This window comes from Thunnus albacares, chromosome 13 (assembly GCF_914725855.1).
Source record: "Thunnus albacares chromosome 13, fThuAlb1.1, whole genome shotgun sequence".
Lineage (NCBI taxonomy): Eukaryota > Metazoa > Chordata > Actinopteri > Scombriformes > Scombridae > Thunnus > Thunnus albacares.
The window spans coordinates 31800257-31819087 of record NC_058118.1 but is presented as its reverse complement, the minus strand read 5'-3'; the positions used below and the strand labels follow the sequence as shown (position 1 = coordinate 31819087).

The 18831-nt window shown below is 41.8% G+C and overlaps 1 protein-coding gene across 1 annotated transcript; it reads right to left on the bottom strand.

Annotated features, from left to right (window-relative positions):
• Positions 1-240: 240 nt before the first annotated feature.
• On the bottom strand, positions 241-18569 carry LOC122995117 (NLR family CARD domain-containing protein 3-like). The gene is made up of 9 exons (XM_044370136.1): positions 18433-18569; positions 18230-18349; positions 16039-16117; positions 15649-15877; positions 13679-15479; positions 13383-13556; positions 13112-13285; positions 957-1003; positions 241-824 (listed from the first exon to the last, which is right to left on the bottom strand). Exons 1-9 carry the CDS (start codon positions 18495-18497, stop codon positions 286-288), a joined length of 3228 nt encoding a protein of 1075 aa, XP_044226071.1. The 5' UTR covers positions 18498-18569; the 3' UTR covers positions 241-285.
• Positions 18570-18831: the final 262 nt, after the last annotated feature.

Genomic DNA, 18831 nt, shown 5'->3' with positions numbered 1-18831 from the left:
TAGAAGAACTACAACTAAACATTGTGAAGATCCCATTCCCATTATCCCATTACAGTTCAAGCCTTTCTAATACACTAACAACAGAAAACAACAACAACTGGACTCAGTTTATCATTTGATTCATTTTACAAACAAACTGTCAATCATGTGGAAACCATGTTTACATTTACAAGCAGTGAGAGATCATGTTGGTACTAAATACCATCAGCTGTGTGTGATCCTGTACAGACTGAACTATCTGGTCAGCAGTGAGAAAGTTTCTCTAACAGGAGGAGACTCTTCCTCCTACAGACCACACAGAGACACTGAGGAACCAACCCCGACCCAAAACCCAGCATACAGAGGCTGAGTGAATGTGGTATTGAAGGTGTGAAGGTGGATCAGTGTGTCAGAGGAGACTCTGTAGAAGGACAGAGTGCCAGCAGGACAGTCCACATACACTGCTACTCTGTGAGAGACAGAGGAGGAGGAGGAAGAGGAGGAGATGATTGTTGATCTGTTATTGTGACGGACAGAGTAACGATCAGCAGAGCAGATCAGACTCCAGGACTGATCATTACATCCAAACACACAGTCATCACTGTGTCCTTTCCTGTTGATTCCTCTGTAACTCACTGATATATAAACGTTTCCTCTCCACTCGACCTCCCAGTAACAGCGACCAGTCAGATCATTTCTATACAGCAGCTGAGGCCAGTAATCAAATCTGTGTGGATGATCAGGATATGACTGATAGTCCTTCACATATGTCACCTTCCTGTTGTTGTCAGACAGTTTGAGTTTTCTGTTTACTGTGTTTGGATCCAGTGTGAGTCGACAGAAATCTGATGGAGAGAACGAGACACAATACAGCTGCAGTTATTGATCTATCATCTGTTTGATGATGACATCATCTTCATCCTCAGTAGGATGTGAATGAGCTTTGTTTTGATGAATGAAATGAAAAACACACTTACACTTCCTCAGACCTGGTGTCAACCATCGGACTCCAGCAGGCTGCAGCCTGAAAGGAGGAGGGGGGTCAGAGCAGCACGTTCTCTTTCAGCATGCAAACATGGACATGACATCACTCTAGAAAAAGCAGCTCTGATCCTCATCACACTGAGCTGCTTTGCTGTTGCTAGGCAACACAACCGTCCATCACATCACGTCGCACGACGACTATCGACAGCAGCTACATTCAGCCAATCAGAAACAGGCGTCTCAAAGTCAAATCATGTCAACAATGAGACTTTTTCTTGTCAGACTCAGCAGTTTGTATTGTGAACAGATGACAGGACTGTTTAAACTGATTCACACTAACATGAAAATGATAAACCGCCTGTTTCTGTTTGTCTTTCCTCAACAATCTTTGGACGACTGACAAGTTATTTCCTCTCACACAGGTGGAACATTCCTGCATGATGGTTACAGCTGACAATCAGCTGCAGTCTCAAGAGTTTGAGCTGATTTACTGTCCACCTGTCTGTCCTCACCTGAGAGTGTCCACCTGTCTGTCCTCACCTGAGAGTGTCCACCTGTCTGTCCTCACCTGAGAGTGTCCACCTGTCTGTCCTCACCTGAGAGCGTCCACCTGTCTGTCCTCACCTGAGAGTGTCCACCTGTCTGTCCTCACCTGAGAGTGTCCACCTGTCTGTCCTCACCTGAGAGTGTCCACCTGTCTGTCTGTAACTGAGAGTGTCCACCTGTCTGTCCTCACCTGAGAGAGTCCACCTGTCTGTCTGTATCTGAGAGTGTCCACCTGTCTGTCTATACCTGAGAGTGTCCACCTGTCTGTCTGTACCTGAGAGTGTCCACCTGTCTGTCTATACCTGAGAGTGTCCACCTGTCTGTCCTCACCTGAGAGTGTCCACCTGTCTGTCCTCACCTGAGAGTGTCCACCTGTCTGTCTGTAACTGAGAGTGTCCACCTGTCTGTCTATACCTGAGAGTGTCCACCTGTCTGTCTTCACCTCAGTGTGTCCACCTGTCTGTCTGTATCTGAGAGTGTCCACCTGTCTGTCCTCACCTGAGTGTGTCCACCTGTCTGTCTGTATCTGAGAGTGTCCACCTGTCTGTCTGTATCTGAGAGTGTCCACCTGTCTGTCCTCACCTGAGAGCGTCCACCTGTCTGTGTTCACCTGAGAGCGTCCACCTGTCTGTCCTCACCTGAGAGTGTCCACCTGTCTGTCCTCACCTGAGAGTGTCCACCTGTCTGTCTGTATCTGAGAGTGTCCACCTGTCTGTCCTCACCTGAGAGTGTCCACCTGTCTGTCCTCACCTGAGAGCGTCCACCTGTCTGTCCTCACCTGAGAGAGTCCACCTGTCTGTCCTCACCTGAGAGCGTCCACCTGTCTGTCCACACCTGAGAGTGTCCACCTGTCTGTCCTCACCTGAGAGTGTCCACCTGTCTGTCTCAGTTTCACAGTAATCAGTGAAATATTCACTAAATTTAATCTCTTCGTGTTCATTGACACCATTTTTCCTTTTTTTTGGTGACAGTCAGCAGGATTTTCAAACTAATGTATTTCAGGTGGAAGCAGGTTTCGTTCCTGCGGCAGGTTTTTTTCTGTCAGTTGGGACTCGGGAGCTCAGAGGCTGGATTGTTTTTTCTCATTTGTTCTTCATTTTTAAACTATAACCGCTACATCACTCAACATTTAATCAAGAGATTTGATCCTTGTTTTCATGTTTTTATTCTAATATTAGCAGTCTGGTGGGACCGGAGAGGACGCGCTGCGTATGAGTATTTTCCTCACTGTTGATTTTAATATCTTTAACATTTCTCAACATAAAACATGAAGGCGTCCTTGATAACTCAACAATATGAAAGGTTGTGACCAAGTTTTCTTGTCAGTTTTGGACGATAGCGGAAGCGGCTACATTAGCCTACCCATGATCCTCAGCCACCGTTACTATGGTGAAGACGCTAAAGCTGTGACATAAACTATATTCAGTATAACATTATACAGCAGGGCCGGACTGGGAAAATCATTCAGGCTGGGAAATATAGCTCCAGTCAGACCAGTTTATCAGCGGGGGGTCTGGGGGTCCCCACTAGGAAAACTTTACTTACAAAGACTTGATTTCCTGCATTCTGCTGAATTTTAGTGCATGTGAATAACAAACTAATGAGCCAACAGCTGCTTAGTACAATGTAGTGTTATGAAGCTGAAATAAAACCAAAGGTACATATCATTAAGGAGAGAGACGACACTACTACTACTGTGGCACCAACGCTGCTCTCTACACCTTCAAAAAGAAACAAGCAAGAGCACAACACCCTCCTCGGTTTACTGATATACACTAACAGTTACCCATCAAAGGTTCAAATAGTCCTTTAACCAACACAAACATTAAATAACACACATCTTTAAGTTCCAACAAATGACAGCAGCCTGAATAGTGACAGAAGACGTTGTGTTGTCTCAATCATTTTAAATTATCAGCTCAAAGTATGAACTCACTCACTGAAACTTTCACCAAAACACATGAATTTTATAATAATATTGACCACATTAACTAGACTACATATGCTAATTAGCTTTAGCATTGACGAGACGATGATGACGCATCAGTAACATTAGCTACGTTAGCTAGCTAGCACGTTTATTTACCTTTCTTTCTCTCTCTCTCTGCTCCACCCTTCCTCTTTATCCACCGTCCATCTTGCTGCTAAATCATTTAGCCTCTAAATGCACTTAATGCCAAAAGAAACGTGTAACTGCCAACTACTCTGTTTCTCTGAGGCTAGCTGGCTGTGCTAGCTGGCTGTGCTAGCTGGCTGTGCTAGCTGGCTGTGCTAGCTGGCTGTGCTAGCTGGCTGTGCTAGCTGGCTGTGCTTCCTAACATGCTGCGGCTAACGCTCCGCTAGCCTCTCAGCTAACGTTAGTCTCGGCTCTCCATGTGGATCCAACCGGAGCACCGAGCCCCGGTTTGTTATTCAGGTTAAAGCGGGAAGAAGCAGCGGGTCTGTCGGGCAGCTGAGTGAAGTGCAGCCTGCGGAGGAAACACCGGGACCGTCAGAGTGAAACAGTCCGCGGAGGAGCTGCTATGTTCGGCTGCACAGATAGGAAACCCCTCGGCTGACAGGAGGTATCACTCTGTCTGGAAAAAAAAAATTTCTTCTTTCTGGTTCATAACGGCGGTTGTCAACCAGCGTATTAGGTGCATTACCGCCACCTTCTGCTCCGGGGTGTGGACCAGAGATTAAATCCTACACATTAATCCTGTCTGTCTAATAAACTCAAAGAAAACTACTGCTGCACCCACTTGGCAGGTTCATTAAAGTTTTAACACTGAGCTCCTGAAGTCCAGTCTTCCTGAGTTCTTCCTTCATATATTGTCTTTATTGATCATATTTAGTACAATCTATGCTTGCATGCATAATAGTCTCCTCAGCCAGCTGGAAAAAATATGTGCATATATCTTATATATGACGTACTTGATATATTCTCAATACCAAATACACCAAGTTGGGACTTGTGTACTTGCTAGTTCAGACTTGGCAAGTTGGACTCAGTAGTACAAACTTGTGAGGACGAGAGGACGCAGTAGATCATTCTGCAGCTGGAACAGCAGCAGCTCAGCTTCAACACACCTACCTGACTGTACTGTGACAAAATAATCTCAACTCAAAGCTCCACTAACACTTTTTATCTCACAAAACAAAAATCTCACTGACAGAGAGATGCAGTAAATGATGTTATTCAGTCTGTAATGTAGCTATAATAAAAATCTAAACTGTTATGTAGCTTAATAAAATAAATGAAATGAATCTGTTCATTTGAATCCATGTATATGTGTGTAAATGTGGTGATATGTGTACATGTGGAGCTCCAGAGGCAGCGCTGCTGTTCTGTCCAGTAAAAACATGAAGCTTCACTTTACATTCAGACAAACTAATGTTGCAGCTACAATTGTTAGATTTCATCTGTGAGACCAACATTTATCTTCCAGAAGGAATTATATCATATATCTAAATGCTGCGGAGACATTAGAGCCAGCGGTGAATCAGCAAAGAGCTGCAGATCAGTTCATGGATCATGTTCTCCCCGGGATGACCACATGTTGACCGGCCGATCATCTCAGGAGTCGGGCTGCTAGCAGCTGAGATGAGCGGCTGGTCCAAACATCTCCCAACACATCCCAGCAGGTTTACAGACTGGAGTTACTGGGATAAACTGGCCACATGTTGGAATCTACATGTTACTTTCTCTCCTGAAAACATTAAAAATTAATAAAGTCACATATTAATAATCCTACAATTCAAGTTACAACAGCTTTTAGCCTGACTCAAAGTCTCCGCCATCGCTGCCGGTTGGTGTGAAATGCATTCTGGGATACTTGGATGCTTTTCATTACGCTAACGTGTCTCCTGGTTTCTCTCACTCGCGTCTCTTCTCCCAGCGAGGATGAGAGAGAGACGTGAGGACGGAGGAATTTAATTTATCAAACGGGACGTCGTCGCTCACTCCAGCATCATTTTGAGGAGACAAGTTGTCATGACGCACTTCACCCTAAATGTCAAATATGAATAAGTCAGCAATAGAAATGACTAAGTAACAGTTTAAACTCTAAAGTTTTCATTTAAAATTCATGTACAATGAATGAAGACTTTACACTGTTACTTAATCATTTCTACATATTGATAGCTGGAAGGAAAACAGCTGATAACTGCTCCAGTGTTTAATCATTTGATTATAGATCTATAGCAGCGTCTGTCTGTCACAGAATGAGACACAAACAGACAATTTAAACCTGTTAATTACTGAAAGAACAGAACCCACATAAAGGAACAATAGAAACAGCTGCAGCCTGCAGAAAATGTTTAAATAAAATGTTGCTTATTTAGTTTGTGAAAGTCTGACGTGCTTTTCAGGCTCAGGATGGTTTTATAGGAGACGCAGCTGTGTGACGTCATGTTTTCCTGAAGGAGCTGAGACGCTCTGAAACACAGAAGAAGAAAGGAGAAGCCTTTTGCCTCATGAAGAGAAATAGTAGAAAGTTTTAATGATTGATTCATGATTCAGTCATCTTTATTTTATAAATAAATAGGCTATGATCAGCTGCTGTTGTGCTTTCATTCCTTCTCCACAGGTAGTTTCCTGATCTGCTGTATTACAACAACAGCCGACTGTTTACTGTCCCGTCAGATCAGCTGACCAATCAATACACACTTTGGATCAAAGGGGTGTTGCCGTCCGTTAAAACACTTCCACTAGGATACACCTGTGTTTCCTGGCTCTAAGCTCCTCCAGGAGCCTCCTCTCTCCTCGCTCCTCGTCTCCTCCAGGTGCATTTAAGGGATCGGAAGATCCTCCATGATGGCGGAGAGAGATCGATTTCCGGGTCACGGAGGAGAGAGGACGCGAGGAAGCATAGAGTTAGCTTAATGAAAAGCACCCACATACATCTCAAGTCTCTTATTAGAAAGATTTGTCTTTTCATGATGTTATTTCCTCCATTAAACTGTTTCTTGCTGACAGACAGACTCTCCCTGACTTTAATTTGATCCATAATAACAGTTCAACACATTTATATTTTACATCATTTATCCTCATTTACATTCAGTCACATGTGAGGCTGAAAATTCCTGAGCGTCGGGTTTGATATGAGTTACATCATTTCCATTTTCCCTGAAACATTTAGCCAAATACATATTTTCCAGTGTTCAAAAGACACTCTGATCATATTCTGGGTTATTAAATAATGAATTTACTATCAGAATATCAAACAATACAGATGCAAATAATCAATAAATAATATAAACGCATTCTGTGAGTAGAAATGGTTCCTGTGCCTCTGAGCAGGACACAGTATAAATGCAGAATGCAGGTTGTTATTTATGTTTGTTAAACAGGTAACAGCTGCAGAGAGGAAACAGCTGCTGCAGTGATAACTGTGAACATTTATTAGTATTAATCAGAAGTTTCTACAGCTGTTAAAACTGACTGACAGCTGATCAGCTGTGATCAGCTGCCGCCGTCATCAGGAACGGACGTCGCTTCATGTGACACTTGGGAGGAAAGGACGTCTCATGTCTCTAAAAACAAATGTTCTTGTTTCCTCTCTCCTCGCTTTGTTTCCTTGGTTGCATCTCAAGTCTCTTAAATTGCATCCACGTTTCCCTCACTTGCTTCTTTTCCTTGCATCTTAGTCCCTGTTTACACCTGGTATTAACATCTGTGTCAGGTGATCCGATCACAAGTGGACAGCTCCAAGTACGTCTGTTTACACCTGGTATTAACATCCATCTCAGGTGATCCAATCACAAGTGGACAGCTCTAAGTACGTCTGTTTACACCTGGTATTAACATCCGTCTCAGGTGATCCGATCACAAGTGGACAGCTCTAAGTACGTCTGTTTACACCTGGTATTAACATGCATCCTCAGTGACTACTCGTTATTCAGATCTCACTTCCTCGCTCTATATGCAAATTAACACAGACATCATTTCTGTTTGCAAAGACTAAATTTGTTCCTTTTTAACTGGCGGGAGGATGTTGTGGAAATGTTTTATCGTTGCTCAAGAACCACACAGAGACATAAAGAAAGCATTAAACATTATTACTTGTTGACGCAGTTGTAGACGCTGTACAATCCATCACACCATCAGTAACAATTATACAAATGTCCAAACACAAACAAAAATATAATCATCTTGTATTTTTGGAGAGAAAGCATGTTGTTCAGCCGGCCCTTTCCCTAAAGATTGTTAACCCAAACCAGACAGCTTTATACCTCTCCAGAATGAAAGCTAAAACAGTCTGGTCCCTAATAGACACTTCCACAAACTGTTACACCTTCTTACAAACAAGTATGGTCATACGATCTAACAGAGACCTCATGGTCAATCAATAACTTCAAACATGGACATCCTTCAACTTTAGCTTGTCTAGATACCTCATGATCCACACAGTCTCTAAAACAGCAGGCTTAAGACAAAGATATCTCTAGCTAACCCCAGAGGTCAGCAAGCAGCCCTCAGATAGAAACAAGTTCAAGAGTTCAACTAGACTAGGAGCAGGATTTCTTCACCAGCATGTATACCAAAATGACAATGACATTACATCACATTCAGTTGACAACAACCACTGACCCCTTAGTTTAACAACATTTGCAACATATAAACAAAAGATTTATAAAATGATAACCTACTATTCAGTTTTCTTTCACAAGGACCGGGGGTCTGTGTATCCTCCGTCCAAAGCTGTGTTCAACTTGTTTGATAACAGGTTAAACAAATATACAATGCATTGTGCCCCCTCATGAAAATCAAATGCCTGTCCTATTGATTTACTCTAGTGCCGCGTCTGAACATATATAATATATATATAGTTATATCAGTGGCGGCTGGTGACTCAAAATATTGGGGAAGACAGGAGAAAAACCAACATGGAATCTCACAACAAACCACATCAAACTATATCATTGTTCCCCAGCTGATGAAATCAGAGGGGTGGGGGACAGTTTTATATGCCAATAAAACAATTTGCTTTCAAAAACAAAAAGCCCTGAGTGGTGAAAAGGCTGCTTCTTTAAAGACATTTAGCATATACATATTGTTTCTAAACAAAGAAGAGCTCATTTTAGCCGTGCAGTGGTTCACAATGTGTCATTTTACCAACAAAGTTAAATTCAAATCTATAGTATTGTTCTATTGTGACAACAGATTTATGTTCTCATCAGAAACAGACAACATATCACATGATTTACACGTGTTTCCTGTGTATTTTCTTAGTATACAGAAATATATAAAGTACCACAAAGCTTATAATGTGATACAGGAACAGATCGGTGCTGAATACTAGAAAGACTGAACACTAAAAACACTCACAGATCTAAAAGTGTAGGTTCACATCAGAAAGTATTAATGCATGTATCAAAAACATGACTTACACACTCTGATGTATATGCATCACATATAAAATATAGTCTACAAAGCTGACATGTTAACACTTGTTATTCTAGTTACTTTAAACTTATTACTCAATATACGACTCAGCTTAAAAACCAGCTGAAGAAACTGTCACAACAAGCAGCCAGACCTCCTGCACACTCATTCACTAATCACACAACATCAACAGGTGACTGAACAACCACTCAATTAAAAACTGGATCAATTCCACATGAATGAGTGAGTCCAGACAGCTCACTGTAACTTCAACAAGCAAACTACCTACAACACATTATATGATCTCTGCTGCATTCTGGTTAAGGAGATAAATTCACACAACAGCCACACAGAGACATTTAACCATCAGAGATGAAATTAGCAACCAAAGAGACAGAGAGAGAGAAGCTGTATCTGACGCACGTTATCTGATGTCTTCTTCTTTCTATCATGGAGATGAAGTATTCATGTCATAACATCCATTTGTGGCTATTGGTCATCTTGTTTGTTAGTTAACAGAACTTTGTGGCTGCTGGTTAACCAGTCTGATATCATTAGCAACAATGACAAACAAGCTAACTCTCCTGGTTGTTTCATTTAAATGATGTTGTTAACTTTCTATTGTTGTTGGGAGGAGTTCACTTCAGAGCAGCAGCACGTCACCGTAGTCCCGCTGAGGGTAATTTGGTTGTTGAAAGGGCCTAAATGAGATGTAATGTTTTACTGATGTGTTTAAAAATATAGTTTGTAATTTGCAAGTTATAATTTATTTTCTAATATGCTACTCTATCAATTTATCTATATCTTACTGCTCTTCTTCTCTTATCAGTTCGTCACACTCATGTACGTTACAGTTGTAGAGAACTGAAGATGAAATCTGGAAACTATCATTGGACCAAAGTGATGTCAATATTGTATTCTGGTTGTTGATTGGTTAAGGAGGACGTCCTCCCTTGGAGCGTCATTTTATGTGTCTTGGCCAATCATAGATTAGCATGAAAAAAAATGAAGTACTTCAAATTGATGTAAGAGATCCACCCTGAGGAGGACAGCAGGAGCCCATCCTCCTCTGCCCCCCACTCCCCTCCCACTGCTCCCCACCACCACCTCACACACACTGCTCTTTCTCCTCCTGCCCTGCAGGTGTCACTGTTGAAGCATTTTAATCAGAATTTCAATCATGGATTTTTTCCAACGAAGAGAGAATAAATATTTTTTAAATGATAATGAAATTTGGTAATGGTTTATTTCAAGCAAGTATTCTTTTTATATTTTGATCTCCCTGTTGCCTCCCAAAAACAGAAGATGAGCAACCTCCTCTGCCTCTATGGACCAGCTTCCTCTGATAATATAATATATATATATATATATATATATTATCAGAGGAGGATATCAGCATACCAAGAGATTTTGGACAATTCCATGCTCCCAACTTTGTGGAACAGTTTGAGGATGGCCCCTTCCTGTTCCAACATGACTGTGAGTTTGGTGTGGATGAACTTGACTGGCCTGCACAGAGTCCTGACCTCAACCCGATAGAACACCTTTGGGATGAATTAGAGCGGAGACTGAGAGCCAGGCCGTCTCGTCCAACATCAGTGTGTGACCTCACAAATGCGCTTCTGGAAGAATGATCAAAAATTCCCATAAACACACTCCTAAACCTTGTGGAAAGCCTTCCCAGAAGAGTTGAAGCTGTTATAGCAGCAAAGGGTGGACCAACGTCGTATTAAACCCTATGGATTAAGAATGGGATGTCACTTAAGTTCATATGCGAGTCCAGGCAGGTGAGCCAATACTTTTGGCAACATAGTGTACATATCTGTGTGTGTGTGTATGTGTGTTTGTCTATGTGTATGAATTTTTTGATCAAGAATATATATATATTAATCATCACAAAATTCACACCTTCCTATAGATAGCCCATTGGCTCACAAATAATAACAATAATAATAATAATAATAATAATAATAATAATAATAATAATAACTTGAAAAGTAGGCCTACAAATAAATTCAATATGCAAAGTTGGAGGAGTTACTCTGGGCCACTGGGAAGTAATCTCATTCTTTTCTTAAAAAAGCTTTTTTTTTTATCAACAAAGAGCTGTGATAACAATCGTCACACAAAAACAGTAAAAGTAGAAAAAGTAGAAAAAGTAATCTCATTTGTTTTCCTAGATGAACTGTTTCATGACGTCCTGTTTGAACATTTCAACATTCAACATTTAAACAGTTAATGGGCCTGAAACTCTCCTGGCTGATCAGTTCATCGGTACAAACAAATAACAACTGCGTTGAAATAAAAACTCTAGAGGACTGTGTAGCTACATGACAAAGCTTTAGTCAACAACAGTCCCAAACTGCATTGCCTCATGAAATCAGCCAATCACAAAGCTTCAAATTCAAACATATTCTTTACATTTCAATGTACAGTACAGTATGTTGTTCCTGATTGTAACCACCAATCTTCAGTACTGTATAATGTTATACTGAATATAATTTATGTCATGGCTTTAGCTGGCGTCTTCACCATAGTAACGGTCGCTGAGGATCATGGGTAGGCTAACGTAGCTGCTTCCACTATCGTCCAAAACTGACAAGAAAACTTGATTTCTCACAATCAAAGCTGAAATAATTATAAAAGGTCATAACCTTTCATATTGTTGAGTTATCAAGGACACCTTCTTGTTTAGTGTTGAGAAATGTTAAAGATATTAAAATCGACAGTGAGGAAAATACCCCGGTCCCACCAGACTGGTAATATAAGAGTAAAAAAATAAAAACAAGGATAAAATTTTGTGATTAAATGTTGAGTGATGTAGCAGTTATAGTTTAAAAATGAATAGCATACGAGAACAAACAATACAGCCTCTGAGCTCCCGAGTCCCAACTGACAGAAAAAAAACCTGCTGCAGGAACAAAACCTGCTTCCAATTGAAATACATTAGTTTGAAAGTTGTGCTGACTGTCACGAAATAAATGGAAAAATCGTGTCAATGTACACAAATAGATAGATTAAATTACATGACTATTTCACAAATTGCTGTGAGACTGAGTTGGTCCATACCTGAGAGAGTCCACCTGTCTATCCATACCTGAGAGTGCCCAGTCTCCAGTGTGGATCCTCCAGTCCAGCAGACAGCAGCTTCTCTCCTGAGTCTCCTGGATGATTGTAGCTCATGTCAAGCTCTCTCAAATGGGAGGGGTTGGAGCTCAGAGCTGAGGTCAGAGAAGCACAGCCTTCCTCTGTGATCAGACATCCTGACAGCCTGCAGACACACAAAACAACATACATGTCACATGATCTAAGATCACTGCAGGACTGGAAGGTAGTGTGTTTATTACTTTCATCACCAATATGTTTCTGTAATCATTAGAGTTAAACTTAATACTTCCATTCACTACTTCTAAATTCAAATGGCCAACCACAGTAAGGTTTGTATTGTGAGGCAGTTCCAGCTTTTTGTAACCTTAGTCAACATGATGTTAGCGTCTGCTAACTCTTCACTGCTAAAAATAGGTCTAAATAAAGAATACTAAAAGAAGAAGCAGCCAGTGAGCAGATAAGATGAAGAGCTGCAGGTGACAGATCTGACTACAGTTTGTAAAAACTTCAAACCTCCAACATGTCACAGAGGTAAATGACTCCATCTCAGATGCTCACAGTTGAATACAGAACAGGAATCCCAACTAATGTGGCATATAAGGACTGAAGGTTGTGGAACAGTAAGAAAACATTTCTGACTCCTTCACTCATACTCACTGACTATACTTCACACAGTTTCAGGAATCATCCAGAGTTTAAAGGTTGTATGAAACAAAAGAAGAATCAAATGGTAGTTAACCACATAACAGCTGGTGTGCACTGTCATATCACCATTGTGACTAAAAATCACTATCATCCCAGCACAGATACTGCTCTGAAATGAAAAGAAACTATAACTGTTACCAAAACACTGGTCACTGAATAACTGTCTGTATTTGTGTTACTTTGGGCCAATTACACAGTTCTTCATTCAGTTTTTGAATCTAAAACTCCTCTCTGGTATTTCAGGTTCCAACAGCGGAGACAGAACAAAACAAATGGAAATATATTAGTAGAAAGTTATTCACAGGGTCTAAACACACAACTGGTCTGAAAATAATTTGATTAGAGAAAATATCCAGGTGTCTATCAACTCATATAAATCATAGTTTAAATGGTGATCAGCTGTGCAGGTTGATGAATTCTGACCTGAGAGTTTCCAGTGCACAGTGTGGACTCTCCAGTCCAGCAGACAGCTGCTTCACTCCTGAACTCTGCAGGTTGTTGTTAGTCAGGTCTAGCTCTTTCAGATGGGAGGGGTTGGAGCTCAGGGCTAAGGCCAGAGAAGCACAGCCTTCCTCTGTGATCAGACATCCTGACAGCCTGCAGACACACAAAACAACATACATGTCACATGATCTAAGATCACTGCAGGACTGGAAGGTATGGTGATCAGTTGTGCAGGTTGATGAATCCTGACCTGAGAGTTTCCAGTGCACAATGTGGACTCTCCAGTCCAGCAGACAGCTGCTTCACTCCTGAACTCTGCAGGTTGTTGTTACTCATGTCTAGCCCTTTCAGACTGGAGGACTGGGAGCTGAGAACTGAGGACAGAGCTGCACAGCTTCTCTCTGAGAGGTTACAACCACTTAGTCTGGAGAACAAATGTGGAAACATACTTAAAAACGTATTTTTCTCCCATCTTGAATATATATCTTTATAATATCTTTTTTATATCTTTTCAATAAATCAATAAATAACTATCTGTGCACTTACAGTGCTTTGTTGGAGGCTTTGACCACTGGCAGCAGCCTCAGAAGAGCCTCCTCTGAAGCAGAGTATTTCTTCAGGTCAAACACGTCCAGATCTTTTTCTGATGACAGTAAGATGAAGACCAGAGCTGACCACTGAGCAGGAGACAGTTCATCTGTGGAGAGACTTCCTGATCTCAGGTACTGTTGGATCTCCTCCACCAAGGAATGATCATTAAGTTCATTCAGACAGTGGAATAGATTGATGCTTCTCTCTGCAGAGAGATCCTCACTGATCTTCTTCTTGATGTACTTGACTGTTTCCTTATTGGTCAGTGAGCTACTTCCTGTCTGTGTCAGCAGACCTCGTAGGAGAGTCTGATTGGTCTGCAGTGAAAGACCCAGGAGAAAGCGGAGGAACAAGTCCAGGTGCCCATTTGGACTCTTTAAGGTCTCGTCCACAGCACTCTGGTAGAAATGTGGCTCTGTATATTTTTGTTTAGTTTCAGACTTCTGGGATGTTGTTTGTTGTTCTGCCAGCAGATTGAGTCCAGAGATGGTGAATGTCAGATGGACATGAAGAGCAGCCAGAAACTCCTGAACGCTCAGATGGACGAAGCAGAACACCTTGTCCTGGTACAGCCCTCTCTCCTCTTTAAAGACCTGTGTGAACACTCCTGAGTACACTGACGCTGCTGTGATATCGATGCCACACTCTCTCAGGTCTGATTCATAAAAGATCAGGTTGCCTTTCTGCAGCTGCTCAAAAGCCAGTTTTCCCAGAGACTCAATCATCTTCCTGCTGTCTGGACTCCAGTGTGGATCTGTCTCAGCTCCTCCATCATACTTGACATTCTTCAGCTTGGACTGAACCACCAGGAAGTGGATGTACATCTCAGTCAGGGTCTTGGGCAGCTTTCCTCCCTCTCTGCTTTTCAACAGATCCTCCAGAACTGTAGCAGTGATCCAGCAGAAGACTGGGATGTGACACATGATGTGGAGGCTTCGTGATGTTTTGATGTGGGAGATGATGGTGCTGGCCTGCTTCTTGTCTCTGAATCTCTTCCTGAAGTACTCCTCCTTCTGTGGATCAGTGAACCCTCTGACCTCTGTCACCATGTCAACACACCAAGGAGGGATCTGATTGGCTGCTGCAGGTCGTGTGGTTATCCAAAGGCGAGCAGAGGGAAGCAGTTTCCCCCTGATGAGGTTTGTCAGCAGCACATCCACTGAGGTGGACTTTGTAACATCAGTCAGGACCTTAGTGTTGTGGAAGTCCAGAGGAAGTCGACACTCATCCAGACCGTCAAAGATGAACACAACCTGGAACTCTTCAAACCTGCAGATTCCTGCTTCTTTGGTTTCAGTAAAGAAGTGATGAACAAGTTCCACCAAGCTGTACTTTTTCTCTTTCAGCACATTTAGCTCTCTGAACGTGATCGGAAATGTGAACTGTATGTCCTTGTTGGTTTTGTCTTCAGCCCAGTCCAGAGTGAACTTCTGTGTTAAGACTGTTTTCCCAATGCCAGCCACTCCCTTCGTCATCACTGTTCTGATTGGTTCATCTCTTCCAGGTGAGGCTTTAAAGATGTCTTCTTGTCTGATGGTTGTTTCTGGTCTGTCTGGTTTCCTGGATGCCATTTCAATCTGTCTGACCTCATGTTCATCATTGATCTCTGCAGTCCTTCCCTCTGTGATGTAGAGCTCTGTGTAGATCTGATTCAGAAGGGTTGGGTTTCCTGCTTTAGCAATCCCCTCAAACACACACTGGAACTTCTTCTGCAGGTTAGACTTTAATTCACGTTGACCAACTGGAGCAGGAGTTTCTGAATGAACACACAGGAAATAGGATCAATGAATGAAGTATGAAGCAAAGATTTAAACATTTCATTCCCATCAAAGAATGAGTATATTAAACATTTTCCTCCATCTGTTGAGACATCAGTAAATGTCTCATTTATCCATCATGTTAAATCTTTATAGAAATCCTCTTACTGCTCTGCAGACGGTCAGCCAGCTCCTCCTGCTTCATTCTCCTCAGGAAGTGCAGTGTGATCTTCAGAAATGCGTCTCTGCTGCTCCTCCTCTGCTCTTCCTCCTCACCTTCCAACATCTCCTCATCCTCCCTCTGACTCTCTAAGCATTCTGGGTAATCTGGACTCAGAACCTTCTGCATCTTCTTCAGCTCGGTCTTCACAAAAGTGAAGATGTTCTCCTCCAGCAGCTGGAACAGAATACTATATGAATGACACAATCAAACTGAAATTATGAAGCAAACATCAGATCCATGTTGGACAGACCGACAATCCACTGGTCTACAAAGTGCAGCATGGAGATGACTGTGAACAGAATAGATGTAAAAGTATTTGTTGTACATGTACAGACCATAAATATGGAGTCCAGGTGTGTTTGATGCTGCTGGGCAGACTGACCACTGGGAACCTCTGAGCTCTCCTGGTCCACTCTGTGGAGGAATCATGAAGAATGAGCTCACATTATGTCTGTCCACACAGAGACAAACACAAGCTAAAGGTCCATCAAGTGATATTTGGATGTGAACAGAGAATCAGATGACTCCTTGTAGTGGTAAAGCTTTACTAGTCCTGCTGATCCCACTGAGAATCAACAGCTCAGTCTGTTTGTAGCTTTCAGCTCAGTGTTTTGCTTCATCAGTCAGTTTGGTTTAGTCTCAAAAGCTCTGAACAACAGCTCTCCCTCCCTCACTGTACACTGCTGAAGTGCCCTAGAGCACGGCAGCTACAACCTCCAGCTGCTCCAATGGAGCTGCTCAGTGTCTGCTTGTATCAGACTGGTTGAACTGGGCAGCTCCCAGTATGAAAATGACATTTAGGTGAGAAAGTGAGAAAGTCGGCAGGTGTCATGTCTGAGGTTTTTGAACATCTTGTGTTTGAGCAGGTTGAGGAGTATTTAGTCAGATACAATATGTTGTATGAGCTTCAGTCTGGCTTTACAGCAGCACACTCTACTGACACCTGTCTTATTCATTTGTTTGATTTTATTAGACAAAACCTTGATGGAGGAAATTATGCTGACTTGCAGAAAGCTTTTGACACAGTGAATCATTCTGTACTGTTGTCAAAGTTACAGTGCATGGTGTTTGGACATACTGCTGTAAAATGGTTTATTTCTTACATTACAGGAAGAACTCAAGTCTGTGATGTTGAAGTGGTTCTATCAGAACCTCAGGATATTACATGTGTGGTGCTGCACGGTTCTATTTTAGGGCCTCTTTTATTTCTTATGTATATAAATGATACGACAGCTGCTGTGACATGCAAGCTGCTGCTGTATGCTGATGATTCTGCATTACTGCTATCTGGGAATGATGTCAGTGAAATTCACAACTCTTAGTAATGAATCAGAAAGTGTGAGAGAGTGGCTCATAGATAACAAGCTTTCAATACATTTGGGTAAAACCCAGTCAATCCTGTTTGGAACAAAGACGTCAAGAACAAATACACTGAAAATCTTTTGTAATGGAACTGAAATTTTATAATATTTTGTCCCATATTTAGGAATAATATTGGACCAGTCACTGTCCTGTGAATCTGTTGTTGATAAAATATTATCTAAGAGTGGCAGCAAACTTCAGTTCCTGTTTCACAGACTAAGACTCTTTTTGACTTTTCTGTTGAGAAACTTCTCATGTCCTCATTGGTACAGCGTCAGTTTGATTCTGCCTGTTCTGATTGGTTCAGTGGTTTGACATCTAAATTTAGGAACAAACTGCAGGTGATGTAAAATAATATTATTCAGTATTAATTAAATGTATCCTGTTTAACTCATGTTGGTGATGAATTCAGAAGTGTAGGACTGCTGCCAGTACAGCTCAGAGTAGAACAACAGAAGCTGCATCATATGTTCAACATTATCAATGGGTTTGCTCCTCAATACTTCACAGATAACAATGGAACATACTCAGCATGGCTATAACACCAGGGCCAGTGTGTGTTCATATAAAGTCCAGTGAGTCCAGTGAATAATGTAGCCAGAAGTTCCTTTTTTTAAGCTGCTGCCGTGTTGTGGAACAGCCTCCTGTTACACGTCCAGCTGTTAAAAATGAGAGGAGCTTATAGAAGTCACGTCCGGACTTATTTATGGAACATGGTCACAGGTTTATAATGAAATCTGCAATTCCAGTTTTACTTCAGCCATCAAATTGTCTTTGTTGTACTTTGTGTTTTGATGTGGGCGTTTATTATTTTATTTAATTTGTGGTGATTCAGTTTTATGTTGTATGTCTTGTGTTTTGTCTTTTAACATCTTGAGTCCATGTTGGAAATAAGTGTTTTCACTTTAACATGTTTTTTATGTCTGTAATGTATAAATAAATCATATCATGTCACTTTTCATATGAACAACTGAGTGCAACACCATGAATGTCTTCCAGGAGAGACTGTCTGAACATGTGATCTGTTATCTCCATATTTAAATGATTATCACGTCTCCTCCCTCTCTATGACGGCCGGCTTTTCACTGACGTGGTCGGACAACACGTCGTACAAACCAGTTCTTTTCTAGCATAACCCGACATTTACTGTCAGTTACAGCTTACATCTGATCAGCAGATGGACGTCCTCCTTTAAAATCAATGAAATCCTCCTTCGACTGGTCGCTCTTAAAGGACAGACAGCTGGGTTCAGGTCCAGGAGAGTCTGGTCTCTGCTGCTGGATCCTGAAACAACAACAGCTCTGATAAATGTGCATGTTGGATAGAAATGAAAAATCTGTTCAGTCTTTGCAGCTTTACATTCTGACCTTCCATCAGCAGGTTGTCCAGGTTTAAAATATAAAGGTTCCCCCATGGACCGGTCACTCTTCATGGACACACAGCTGGGTCCAGGTCCAGGTCTAGGTCCAGGTCCAGGTCCAGGTCCAGCAGAGTCTGGTCTGTGCTGCTTCTTTGTTCTTCAACACAACACACACAGAGCTTTGAGTGTGAATAATGATGGTGGAGTGATGTGAGTGGAGAACAGTGATGGACAGTTAGAGATCCTCATCTCACCTCTGAGCTTTGGTCTGGCTGTCATGTTCCCCACACAGAGAGCTTTTAGAGGGAGGGACTCCCTCCTCTCTGTCCTCACACTGATCCATAGCAGAGAAACACCTTCACACAAACACAACAACAAGCTCATTCATTACAACAAGCTGCACATC